General features: G+C 55.9%; 1 protein-coding gene across 1 annotated transcript in view; it reads left to right on the top strand.

Moving 5' to 3' along the window:
• Positions 1-13637, top strand: part of LOC142467243 (glycerophosphoinositol inositolphosphodiesterase GDPD2-like) — a 38622-nt gene extending 24985 nt beyond the window's left edge. Inside the window, exons 3-7 of the mRNA XM_075572675.1 lie at positions 4204-4307; positions 4410-4503; positions 10002-10061; positions 13276-13374; positions 13506-13637. Coding sequence (XP_075428790.1) covers positions 4204-4307; positions 4410-4503; positions 10002-10061; positions 13276-13374; positions 13506-13637 — 489 coding nt within the window. The remainder of the gene's footprint in view (positions 1-4203; positions 4308-4409; positions 4504-10001; positions 10062-13275; positions 13375-13505) is intronic.
• Positions 13638-13954: the final 317 nt, after the last annotated feature.

Below are 13954 nucleotides of genomic sequence, written 5' to 3' on the forward strand. Positions count from 1 at the left end.
ATGTCAGGCTGCGGTTATAGTGCCAGTAACGTCAGGCTGCGCTTATAGTGCCAGTAACGTCAGGCTGCGGTTATAGTGCCAGTAATGTCAGGCTGCGCTTATAGTGCCAGTAACGTCAGGCTGCGCTTATAGTGCCAGTAACGTCAGGCTGCGGTTATAGTGCCAGTAACGTCAGGCCGCGCTTATAGTGCCAGTAACGTCAGGCCGCGCTTATAGTGCCAGTAATGTCAGGCTGCGCTTATAGTGCCAGTAACGTCAGGCCGCGCTTATAGTGCCAGTAACGTCAGGCTGCGGTTATAGTGCCAGTAACGTCAGGCCGCGCTTATAGTGCCAGTAACGTCAGGCCGCGCTTATAGTGCCAGTAACGTCAGGCTGCGGTTATAGTGCCAGTAACGTCAGGCTGCGCTTATAGTGCCAGTAACGTCAGGCTGCGCTTATAGTGCCAGTAACGTCAGGCCGCGCTTATAGTGCCAGTAATGTCAGGCTGCGCTTATAGTGCCAGTAACGTCAGGCCGCGCTTATAGTGCCAGTAATGTCAGGCTGCGCTTATAGTGCCAGTAACGTCAGGCTGCGCTTATAGTGCCAGTAACGTCAGGCTGCGGTTATAGTGCCAGTAACGTCAGGCCGCGCTTATAGTGCCAGTAACGTCAGGCCGCGCTTATAGTGCCAGTAATGTCAGGCTGCGCTTATAGTGCCAGTAACGTCAGGCCGCGCTTATAGTGCCAGTAACGTCAGGCTGCGGTTATAGTGCCAGTAACGTCAGGCCGCGCTTATAGTGCCAGTAACGTCAGGCCGCGCTTATAGTGCCAGTAACGTCAGGCTGCGGTTATAGTGCCAGTAACGTCAGGCTGCGCTTATAGTGCCAGTAACGTCAGGCTGCGGTTATAGTGCCGGCGACGTCAGGCCGCGGTTATAGTGCCAGTAATGTCAGGCTGCGCTTATAGTGCCAGTAACGTCAGGCTGCGCTTATAGTGCCAGTAATGTCAGGCTGCGCTTATAGTGCCGGCGACGTCAGGCTGCGCTTATAGTGCCAGTAACGTCAGGCTGCGCTTATAGTGCCGGCGACGTCAGGCTGCGCTTATAGTGCCAGTAACGTCAGGCTGCGGTTATAGTGCCAGTAACGTCAGGCTGCGGTTATAGTGCCAGTAACGTCAGGCCGCGCTTATAGTGCCAGTAACGTCAGGCTGCGCTTATAGTGCCAGTAATGTCAGGCTGCGCTTATAGTGCCAGTAATGTCAGGCTGCGCTTATAGTGCCAGTAACGTCAGGCCGCGCTTATAGTGCCAGTAATGTCAGGCTGCGCTTATAGTGCCAGTAATGTCAGGCTGCGCTTATAGTGCCAGTAATGTCAGGCTGCGGTTATAGTGCCAGTAATGTCAGGCTGCGGTTATAGTGCCAGTAATGTCAGGCCGCGCTTATAGTGCCAGTAATGTCAGGCTGCGGTTATAGTGCCAGTAATGTCAGGCTGCGCTTATAGTGCCAGTAATGTCAGGCTGCGCTTATAGTGCCAGTAACGTCAGGCCGCGCTTATAGTGCCAGTAACGTCAGGCTGCGCTTATAGTGCCAGTAATGTCAGGCTGCGCTTATAGTGTCAGTAACGTCAGGCCGCGCTTATAGTGCCAGTAATGTCAGGCCGCGCTTATAGTGCCAGTAACGTCAGGCTGCGGTTATAGTGCCAGTAATGTCAGGCTGCGGTTATAGTGCCAGTAATGTCAGGCTGCGCTTATAGTGCCAGTAATGTCAGGCCGCGCTTATAGTGCCAGTAACGTCAGGCCGCGCTTATAGTGCCAGTAATGTCAGGCTGCGCTTATAGTGCCAGTAACGTCAGGCTGCGGTTATAGTGCCAGTAACGTCAGGCTGCGGTTATAGTGCCAGTAATGTCAGGCTGCGGTTATAGTGCCAGTAATGTCAGGCTGCGGTTATAGTGCCAGTAATGTCAGGCTGCGCTTATAGTGCCAGTAATGTCAGGCCGCGCTTATAGTGCCAGTAACGTCAGGCTGCGGTTATAGTGCCAGTAACGTCAGGCTGCGGTTATAGTGCCAGTAATGTCAGGCTGCGGTTATAGTGCCAGTAATGTCAGGCTGCGCTTATAGTGCCAGTAATGTCAGGCTGCGCTTATAGTGCCAGTAACGTCAGGCTGCGCTTATAGTGCCAGTAATGTCAGGCTGCGGTTATAGTGCCAGTAATGTCAGGCCGCGCTTATAGTGCCAGTAATGTCAGGCTGCGGTTATAGTGCCAGTAACGTCAGGCCGCGCTTATAGTGCCAGTAATGTCAGGCTGCGCTTATAGTGCCAGTAACGTCAGGCTGCGCTTATAGTGCCAGTAATGTCAGGCTGCGCTTATAGTGCCAGTAACGTCAGGCTGCGGTTATAGTGCCAGTAATGTCAGGCTGCGGTTATAGTGCCAGTAATGTCAGGCTGCGGTTATAGTGCCAGTAATGTCAGGCTGCGGTTATAGTGCCAGTAACGTCAGGCTGCGCTTATAGTGCCAGTAACGTCAGGCCGCGCTTATAGTGCCAGTAACGTCAGGCCGCGCTTATAGTGCCAGTAACGTCAGGCTGCGCTTATAGTGCCAGTAATGTCAGGCTGCGCTTATAGTGCCAGTAATGTCAGGCTGCGGTTATAGTGCCAGTAATGTCAGGCTGCGGTTATAGTGCCAGTAACGTCAGGCTGCGGTTATAGTGCCAGTAATGTCAGGCTGCGGTTATAGTGCCAGTAACATCAGGCTGCGGTTATAGTGCCAGTAATGTCAGGCTGCGGTTATAGTGCCAGTAATGTCAGGCCGCGCTTATAGTGCCGGCGACGTCAGGCTGCGCTTATAGTGCCAGTAATGTCAGGCTGCGCTTATAGTGCCAGTAATGTCAGGCCGCGCTTATAGTGCCAGTAACGTCAGGCTGCGCTTATAGTGCCAGTAATGTCAGGCTGCGCTTATAGTGCCAGTAATGTCAGGCTGCGGTTATAGTGCCGGCGACGTCAGGCTGCGCTTATAGTGCCGGTAACGTCAGGCTGCGCTTATAGTGCCAGCGACGTCAGGCTGCGGTTATAGTGCCAGCGACGTCAGGCTGCGGTTATAGTGCCGGCGACGTCAGGCTGCGGTTATAGTGCCGGCGATGTCAGGCTGCGGTTATAGTGCCGGCGATGTCAGGCTGCGCTTATAGTGCCGGCGACGTCAGGCTGCGGTTATAGTGCCGGCGATGTCAGGCCGCGGTTATAGTGCCGGCGATGTCAGGCTGCGCTTATAGTGCCGGCGACGTCAGGCTGCGGTTATAGTGCCGGCGATATCAGGCTGCTGTCGCTGGAAAAATCAAATTGAGATGACTTCCAGCGATTGCGACCAAGCCGCGTCGCACCTACAATACGCGCACGAAACGGCGGCAATGCATTTGTTTTGACGCGATGTCGCTGGCACTAGAAGCGCAGCCTGAGTGGTGTTGGCGGCTTTGTTAGTGGTGGTGGTTGGGGATGCTCGGTAAGTGGAGATCCGGTGCGGGTTAGTTATGCCTGATTAGCTGACTGAATCTGCCAATAGCTCTTAATGCATAGTGGTTAGCTGGTTATCGGTGCCCGGTTATCGGTGGCCGGTTATCGGTGGCCGGTTATCGGTGCCCGGTTATCGGTGGCCGGTTCTTGGTACCCGGTTGTCGGTGCCCGGTTGTCGGTTCCCGGTTGTCGGTGGCCGGTTATCGGCGGCCGGTTATCGGTGGCCGGTTATCGTGCCCGGTTATCCGTGCCCGGTTATCGGTGCCCGGTTATCGGTGGCCGGTTATCGGTGCCCGGTTATCGGTGCCCGGTTATCGGTGGCCGGTTGTCGGTGGCCGGTTGTCGGTGCCCGGTTATCGGTGGCCGGTTGTCGTGGCTGGTTGTCGGTGCCCGGTTGTCGGTGGCCGGTTGTCGGTGCCCGGTTATCGGTGGCCGGTTGTCGTGGCCGGTTGTCGGTGCCCGGTTATCGGTGCCCGGTTGTCGGTGCCCGGTTGTCGGTGGCCGGTTGTCGGTGCCCGGTTATCGGTGGCCGGTTGTCGGTGCCCGGTTATCGGTGGCCGGTTGTCGTGGCCGGTTGTCGGTGCCCGGTTATCGGTGCCCGGTTGTCAGTGCCCGGTTGTCGGTGGCCGGTTGTCGGTGCCCGGTTATCGGTGGCCGGTTGTCGTGGCCGGTTGTCGGTGCCCGGTAGCTGCTTGTTAGTTGAGTGTCTGCTCCCTGTCTTGCAGTGCGAGTGTGTCTGGGTCCTGCTGCTCCTCTCCGTGTTCGTGTTCACCTTGGTCTGGACGTACATCACCCAGATCCTGCTCAATGACATGCACAACTTCAATGAGTGAGTACGAAGCCCTCCAATCTCCCCCGCCATTCTGTTACTGCCTCCCCCAATCTCCCACCCCAGTGCCTGTGCCCCCCTGTAACCGCTGCTGTCCCGCAGGTACATGTTCCGCTCCCAGGGTTGGTGGCTGGACTGGTCTCTCGTCCTGGTCACTCTGACCGCCGTGCTGCTGACATACTGCGGCGTCCTGCTGGTAAGAGAGGGGTGCAGGGCGGAGAATGGGGGGCTGGGGGTGTAGGATCAATGTGTATATGGGTGCAGGGTGGAGAATGGGGGGACTGGGGGTGTAGGATCAATGCGTATATGGGTACAGGGCGGAGAATGGGGGCACTGGGGGTGTAGGATCAATGCGTAAATGGGTGCAGGGCGGAGAATGGGGGGGACTGGGGGTGTAGGATCAATGCGTATATGGGTGCAGGGTGGAGAATGGGGGACTGGGGGTTTAGGATCAATGCGTATATGGGTACAGGGTGGAGAATGGGGGGCTGGGGGTGTAGGATCAATGTGTATATGGGTGCAGGGTGGAGAATGGGGGGGACTGGGAGTGTAGGATCAATGCGTATATGGGTGCAGGGTGGAGAATGGGGGGGACTGGGGGTGTAGGATCAATGCGTATATGGGTACAGGGTGGAGAATGGGGGGCTGGGGGTGTAGGATCAATGCGTATATGGGTGCAGGGTGGAGAATGGGGGGGACTGGGGGTGTAGGATCAATGCGTATATGGGTGCAGGGCAGAGAATGGGGGGCTAGGGGTGTAGGATCAATGTGTATATGGGTGCAGGTCTAGCTGCCTGTTTGAGGGTCTGGGAGAGGGGCGAGATTATTGGGGGCTCAGAAGATTATAGCAATCAGGACGGAAGAATGAGGATGTGTTAGAGAGTTACAGTGTGACACAGGCGGGGCACGCCCTATATTATATATGTTACATACGCTGGCAGTGATGTGTTAGAGAGTTACAGTGTGACACAGGCGGGGCACGCCCTATATTATATATGTTACATACGCTGGCAGTGATGTGTTAGAGAGTTACAGTGTGACACAGGCGGGGCACGCCCTATATTATATATGTTACATACGCTGGCAGTGATGTGTTAGAGAGTTACAGTGTGACACAGGCGGGGCACACCCTATATTATATATGTTACGTACGCTGGCAGTGATGTGTTAGAGAGTTACAGTGTGACACAGGCGGGGCACACCCTATATTATATATGTTACATACGCTGGCAGTGATGTGTTAGAGAGTTACAGTGTGACACAGGCGGGGCACGCCCTATATTATATATGTTACATACGCTGGCAGTGATGTGTTAGAGAGTTACAGTGTGACACAGGCGGGGCACACCCTATATTATATATGTTACGTACGCTGGCAGAGATGTGTTAGAGAGTTACAGTGTGACACAGGCGGGGCACACCCTATATTATATATGTTACGTACGCTGGCAGTGATGTGTTAGAGAGTTACAGTGTGACACAGGCGGGGCACACCCTATATTATATATGTTACGTACGCTGGCAGTGATGTGTTAGAGAGTTACAGTGTGACACAGGCGGGGCACGCCCTATATTATATATGTGACATACGCTGGCAGCGATGTGTTAGAGAGTTACAGTGTGACACAAGGGGGGCAACCCCTATATTATATATGTTACATACGCTGGCAGCGATGTGTTAGAGAGTTAGAGTGTGACACAGGCGGGGCACACCCTATATTATATATGTTACATACGCTGGCAGCGATGTGTTAGAGAGTTACAGTGTGACACAGGCGGGGCACACCCTATATTATATATGTTACATACGCTGGCAGCGATGTGTTAGAGAGTTACAGTGTGACACAGGCGGGGCACGCCCTATATTATATATGTTACATACGCTGGCAGTGATGTGTTAGAGAGTTACAGTGTGACACAGGCGGGGCACGCCCTATATTATATATGTTACATACGCTGGCAGTGATGTGTTAGAGAGTTACAGTGTGACACAGGCGGGGCACGCCCTATATTATATATGTTACATACGCTGGCAGTGATGTGTTAGAGAGTTACAGTGTGACACAGGCGGGGCACGCCCTATATTATATATGTTACATACGCTGGCAGTGATGTGTTAGAGAGTTACAGTGTGACACAGGCGGGGCACGCCCTATATTATATATGTTACATACGCTGGCAGTGATGTGTTAGAGAGTTACAGTGTGACACAGGCGGGGCACGCCCTATATTATATATGTTACGTACGCTGGCAGCGATGTGTTAGAGAGTTACAGTGTGACACAGGCGGGGCACGCCCTATATTATATATGTTACGTACGCTGGCAGTGATGTGTTAGAGAGTTACAGTGTGACACAGACGGGGCACGCCCTATATTATATATGTTACGTACGCTGGCAGCGATGTGTTAGAGAGTTACAGTGTGACACAGACGGGGCACGCCCTATATTATATATGTTACGTACGCTGGCAGCGATGTGTTAGAGAGTTACAGTGTGACACAGGCGGGGCACACCCTATATTATATATGTTACATACGCTGGCAGTGATGTGTTAGAGAGTTACAGTGTGACACAGGCGGGGCACGCCCTATATTATATATGTTACATACGCTGGCAGCGATGTGTTAGAGAGTTACAGTGTGACACAGGCGGGGCACGCCCTATATTATATATGTTACATACGCTGGCAGCGATGTGTTAGAGAGTTACAGTGTGACACAGGCGGGGCACGCCCTATATTATATATGTTACATACGCTGGCAGCGATGTGTTAGAGAGTTACAGTGTGACACAGGCGGGGCACGCCCTATATTATATATGTTACATACGCTGGCAGCGATGTGTTAGAGAGTTACAGTGTGACACAGGCGGGGCACGCCCTATATTATATATGTTACATACGCTGGCAGCGATGTGTTAGAGAGTTACAGTGTGACACAGGCGGGGCACGCCCTATATTATATATGTTACATACGCTGGCAGTGATGTGTTAGAGAGTTACAGTGTGACACAGGCGGGGCACGCCCTATATTATATATGTTACATACGCTGGCAGCGATGTGTTAGAGAGTTACAGTGTGACACAGGCGGGGCACGCCCTATATTATATATGTTACATACGCTGGCAGTGATGTGTTAGAGAGTTACAGTGTGACACAGGCGGGGCACGCCCTATATTATATATGTTACATACGCTGGCAGTGATGTGTTAGAGAGTTACAGTGTGACACAGGCGGGGCACGCCCTATATTATATATGTTACATACGCTGGCAGTGATGTGTTAGAGAGTTACAGTGTGACACAGGCGGGGCACGCCCTATATTATATATGTTACATACGCTGGCAGCGATGTGTTAGAGAGTTACAGTGTGACACAGGCGGGGCACGCCCTATATTATATATGTTACATTCGCTGGCAGCGATGTGTTAGAGAGTTACAGTGTGACACAGGCGGGGCACGCCCTATATTATATATGTTACATACGCTGGCAGCGATGTGTTAGAGAGTTACAGTGTGACACAGGCGGGGCACGCCCTATATTATATATGTTACATACGCTGGCAGCGATGTGTTAGAGAGTTACAGTGTGACACAGGCGGGGCACGCCCTATATTATATATGTTACATACGCTGGCAGCGATGTGTTAGAGAGTTACAGTGTGACACAGGCGGGGCACGCCCTATATTATATATGTTACATACGCTGGCAGCGATGTGTTAGAGAGTTACAGTGTGACACAGGCGGGGCACGCCCTATATTATATATGTTACGTACGCTGGCAGTGATGTGTTAGAGAGTTACAGTGTGACACAGGCGGGGCACGCCCTATATTATATATGTTACATACGCTGGCAGCGATGTGTTAGAGAGTTACAGTGTGACACAGGCGGGGCACGCCCTATATTATATATGTTACGTACGCTGGCAGCGATGTGTTAGAGAGTTACAGTGTGACACAGGCGGGGCACACCCTATATTATATATGTTACATACGCTGGCAGTGATGTGTTAGAGAGTTACAGTGTGACACAGGCGGGGCACGCCCTATATTATATATGTGACATACGCTGGCAGTGATGTGTTAGAGAGTTACAGTGTGACACAGGCGGGGCACGCCCTATATTATATATGTTACATACGCTGGCAGTGATGTGTTAGAGAGTTACAGTGTGACACAGGCGGGGCACGCCCTATATTATATATGTTACATACGCTGGCAGTGATGTGTTAGAGAGTTACAGTGTGACACAGACGGGGCACGCCCTATATTATATATGTTACATACGCTGGCAGCGATGTGTTAGAGAGTTACAGTGTGACACAGGCGGGGCACGCCCTATATTATATATGTTACATACGCTGGCAGCGATGTGTTAGAGAGTTACAGTGTGACACAGGCGGGGCACGCCCTATATTATATATGTTACATACGCTGGCAGTGATGTGTTAGAGAGTTACAGTGTGACACAGGCGGGGCACACCCTATATTATATATGTTACATACGCTGGCAGTGATGTGTTAGAGAGTTACAGTGTGACACAGGCGGGGCACACCCTATATTATATATGTTACATACGCTGGCAGTGATGTGTTAGAGAGTTACAGTGTGACACAGGCGGGGCACGCCCTATATTATATATGTTACATACGCTGGCAGTGATGTGTTAGAGAGTTACAGTGTGACACAGACGGGGCACGCCCTATATTATATATGTTACATACGCTGGCAGTGATGTGTTAGAGAGTTACAGTGTGACACAGACGGGGCACGCCCTATATTATATATGTTACATACGCTGGCAGTGATGTGTTAGAGAGTTACAGTGTGACACAGGCGGGGCACACCCTATATTATATATGTTACATACGCTGGCAGCGATGTGTTAGAGAGTTACAGTGTGACACAGGCGGGGCACGCCCTATATTATATATGTTACATACGCTGGCAGTGATGTGTTAGAGAGTTACAGTGTGACACAGGCGGGGCACGCCCTATATTATATATGTTACATACGCTGGCAGCGATGTGTTAGAGAGTTACAGTGTGACACAGGCGGGGCACACCCTATATTATATATGTTACGTACGCTGGCAGTGATGTGTTAGAGAGTTACAGTGTGACACAGGCGGGGCACGCCCTATATTATATATGTTACATACGCTGGCAGTGATGTGTTAGAGAGTTACAGTGTGACACAGGCGGGCACCCGCCCCCTATATTATATATGTTACATACGCTGGCAGTGATGTGTTAGAGAGTTACAGTGTGACACAGGCGGGGCACGCCCTATATTATATATGTTACATACGCTGGCAGTGATGTGTTAGGGTAACAATGTACTTATGGCATAAATAGAGTGTAAAATAAAGAGAATAGAAATATAACAATTTAATAAAAGTACAAAGACCTCACACTCGGAGTTCTGTATACTCAAGTTACTCAAGTACTCTGTTACTCTTCGGTTCTGTTACCTGTGCAGTGTCTCTGCTCATTAATGGTGTGACAGCGACACCTGCTGGGGAGAGAGGAAAATATAATCAGTGTTATATTCCCCCCCCCCTCCCTATACTCCCCCCCTCCTCCCTATACCCCCCTCCCTATACCCCCTCCCTATACTCCCCCTCCCTTTACTCCCCCCTCCCTATAGTCCCCCCCTCCATCCCATCTCTCTCCTTTTGTGTTTTAGTTACTCTCCCTGTGCCTCGTGCTCTGTGCGCACCCCCTGAAGCTGCACTGGTTACACAAGGTGAGAAACAAATCACTGAGCCCCTCCTCCCCCCTTATACTGCCCCCTCCCCCAGCAACTCACACAGGTGTTACCCCCACCCTCCCCTCACACAGGTGTTACCCCCATCCTCCCCTCACACCGGTGTTACCCCCCACCCTCCCCTCACACCGGTGTTACCCCCACCCTCCCCTCACACAGGTGTTACCCCCACCCTCCCCTCACACAGGTGTTACCCCCACCCTCCCCCTCACACAGGTGTTGCCTCCCTCCCGCCCACCCTCCCCTCACACAGGTGTTACCCCCACCCTCCCCTCACACAGGTGTTACCCCCACCCTCCCCTCACACAGGTGTTACCCCCACCCTCCCCTCACACAGGTGTTACCCCCACCCTCCCCTCACACAGGTTTTACCCCCACCCCTCACACCGGTGTTACCCCCACCCTCCCCTCACACAGATGTTACCCCCACCCTCCCCTCACACAGGTGTTACCCCCACCCTCCCCTCACACAGGTATTACCCCCACCCTCCCCTCACACAGGTGTTGCCCCCACCCTCCCCTCACACAGGTGTTGCCCCCACCCTCCCCTCACACAGGTATTACCCCCACCCTCCCCTCACACAGGTGTTGCCCCCACCCTCCCCTCACACAGGGTGTTGCCCCCACCCTCCCCTCACACAGGTGTTGCCCCCACCCTCCCCTCACACAGGTGTTGCCTCCCTCCCTCCCACCCTCCCCTCACACAGGTGTTGCCTCCCTCCCGCCCACCCTCCCCTCACACAGATGTTGCCTCCCTACCTCCCGCCCACCCTCCCCTCACACAGGTGTTGCCTCCATCCCACCCGCTCACCCTCCCCTAACACAGGTGTTGCCTCTCTCCCTCCCTCCCTCCCGCACACCCTCCCCTCACACAGGTGTTGCCTCCCTCCCGCCCACCCTCCCCTCACACAGGTGTTGCCTCCCTCCCGCCCACCCTCCCCTCACACAGGTGTTGCCTCCCTAACGCCCACCCTCCCCTCACACAGGTGTTGCCTCCCTACCGCCCACCCTCCCCTCACACAGGTGTTGCCTCCCTCCCGCCCACCCTCCCCTCACACAGGTGTTGCCTCCCTCCCGCCCATCCTCCCCTCACACAGGTGTTGCCTCCCTCCCGCCCACCCTCCACTCACACAGGTGTTGCCTCCCTCCCGCCCACCCTCCCCTCACACAGGTGTTGCCTCCCTCCCGCCCACCCTCCCCTCACACAGGTGTTGCCTCCCTCCCGCCCACCCTCCCCTCACACAGGTGTTGCCTCCCTCCCGCCCACCCTCCCCTCACACAGGTGTTGCCTTCCTACTCACACAGGTGTTGCCTCCCTCCCTCCCGCCCACCCTCCCCTTACACAGGTGTTGCCTCCCTCCCGCCCACCCTCCCCTCACACAGGTGTTGCCTTCCTACTCACACAGGTGTTGCCTCCCTCCCTCCCGCCCACCCTCCCCTTACACAGGTGTTGCCTCCCTCCCGCCCACCCTCCCCTCACACAGGTGTTGCCTCCCTCCCGCCCACCCTCCCCTCACACAGGTGTTGCCTCCCTCCCGCCCACCCTCCCCTCACACAGGTGTTGCCTCCCTCCCGCCCACCCTCCCCTCACACAGGTGTTGCCTCCCTCCCTCCCGCCCACCCTCCCCTCACACAGGTGTTGCCTCCCTCCCTCCAGCCCACCCTCCCCTCACACAGGTGTTGCCTCCCTCCCGCCCACCCTCCCCTCACACAGGTGTTGCCTCCCTCCCGCCCACCCTCCCCTCACACAGGTGTTGCCTCCCTACTCACACAAGTGATGCCTCCCTCCCGCCCACCCTCCCCTCACACAGGGTGTTGCCTCCCGCCCACCCTCCCCTCACAAAGGTGTTGCCTCCCGCCCACCCTCCCCTCACACAGGTGTTGCCTCCCGCCCCACCCTCCCCTCACACAGGTGTTGCCTCCCGCCCACCCTCCCCTCACACAGGTGTTGCCTCCCTAATCACACAGGTGTTGCCTCCCTCCCGCCCACCCTCCCTCACACAGGTGTTTCCTCCCTCCCACCCACCCCTCCCCTCACACAGGTGTTGCCTCCCTCCCGCCCACCCTCCCCTCACACAGGTGTTGCCTCCCTCCCGCCCACCCTCCCCTCACACAGGTGTTGCCTCCCTAACGCCCACCCTCCCCTCACACAGGTGTTGCCTCCCTCCCGCCCACCTCCCCTCACACGGGTGTTGCCTCCCGCCCACCCTCCCCTCACACGGGTGTTGCCAACCTCCCGCCCACCCTCCCCTCACACGGGTGTTGCCTCCCTCCCGCCCACCCTCCCCTCACACGGGTGTTGCCTCCCTCCCACCCACCCTCCCCTCACACGGGTGTTGCCCTTCCCTCCCGCCCACCCTCCCCTCACACAGGTGTTGCCTCCCTCCCGCCCACCCTCCCCTCACACAGGTGTTGCCTCCCTCCCGCCCACCCTCCCCTCACACAGGTGTTGCCTCCCTCCCGCCCACTCTCCCCTCACACAGGTGTTGCCTCCCTCCCGCCCACCCTCCCCTCACACAGGTGTTGCCTCCCTCCCTCCCCGCCCACCCTCCCCTCACACAGGTGTTGCCTCCCTCCCTCCCGCCCACACTCCCCTCACACAGGTGTTGCCTCCCTCCCTCCCACCCACCCTCCCCTCACACAGGTGTTGCCTCCCTCCCTCCCGCCCACCCTCCCCTCACACAGGTGTTGCCTCCCTCCCTCCCGCCCACCCTCCCCTCACACAGGTGTTGCCTCCCTCCCTCCCGCCCACCCTCCCCTCACACAGGTGTTGCCTCCCTCTCTCACGCCCACCCTCCCCTCACACAGGTGTTGCCTACTCACACAGGTGTTGCCTCCCTCCCGCCCACCCTCCCCTCACACAGGTGTTGCCTCCCTCCCGCCCACCCCTCCCCTCACACAGGTGTTGCCTCCCTCCCGCCCACCCTCCCCTCACACAGGTGTTGCCTCCCTCCCGCCCACCCTCCCCTCACACAGGTGTTGCCAACCCCTCACACAGGTGTTGCCTCCCTCCCTCCCACCCTCCCCTCACACAGGTGTTGCCTACCTCCCGCCCACCCTCCCCTCACACAGGTGTTGCCCTCCCTCCCTCCCGCCCTCCCCTCACACAGGTGTTGCCTCCCTCCCGCCCACCCTCCCCTCACACAGGTGTTACCCCCACCCCCCCTCACCCCGGTGCTGTTACCCCTCCCAGGTTCTCGTCTCGCTCTGCGCTCTTACTGTCTGTCTTGGAGTTGTTGGTTTGGATCTGAAGTGGAGGGAGGAGTGGGCGGCGGTGTTCCTCTCTCTGCAGGTAAAACAACCTACACCCCCAGGTCAGCGTGACCCCCAAAAACTGCACCCCAATATAATCTGTATCAAATGTACACCATTACCCCGTTCAAGACACCATATTGTATACCTGTGTCCCCCTCTCGTGTGCAGGCGACGGCCCCCTTCCTGCACATCGGGGCCGTGATTGGGACCTCTGCTCTCGCCTGGGTACTCGCTGGATATTACTGGAGAGTGAAGAGCAGAGGTAACTGGGGGAGAGATGGGGGGATCCTGACGGGGTAGGTGGGGGTGACGGGGTAGGTGGGGGTGACGGGGTGGGTGGGGATGACGGGGTGGGGATGACGGGGTAGGTGGGGTGACGGGGTGGGTGGGGATGACGGGGTGGGTGGGGATGACGGAGTGGGTGGGGATGACGGGGTGGGTGGGGGTGACGGGGTGGGTGGGGATGACGGGGTGGGTGGGGATGACGGGGTGGGTGGGGATGACGGAGTGGGTGGGGATGACGGGGTGGGTGGGGGTGACGGGGTGGGTGGGGATGACGGGTGGGTGGGGATGACGGGGTGGGTGGGGATGAAGGGGTGGGTGGGGATGAAGGGGTG

Source organism: Ascaphus truei, chromosome 16 (assembly GCF_040206685.1).
Source record: "Ascaphus truei isolate aAscTru1 chromosome 16, aAscTru1.hap1, whole genome shotgun sequence".
NCBI lineage: Eukaryota > Metazoa > Chordata > Amphibia > Anura > Ascaphidae > Ascaphus > Ascaphus truei.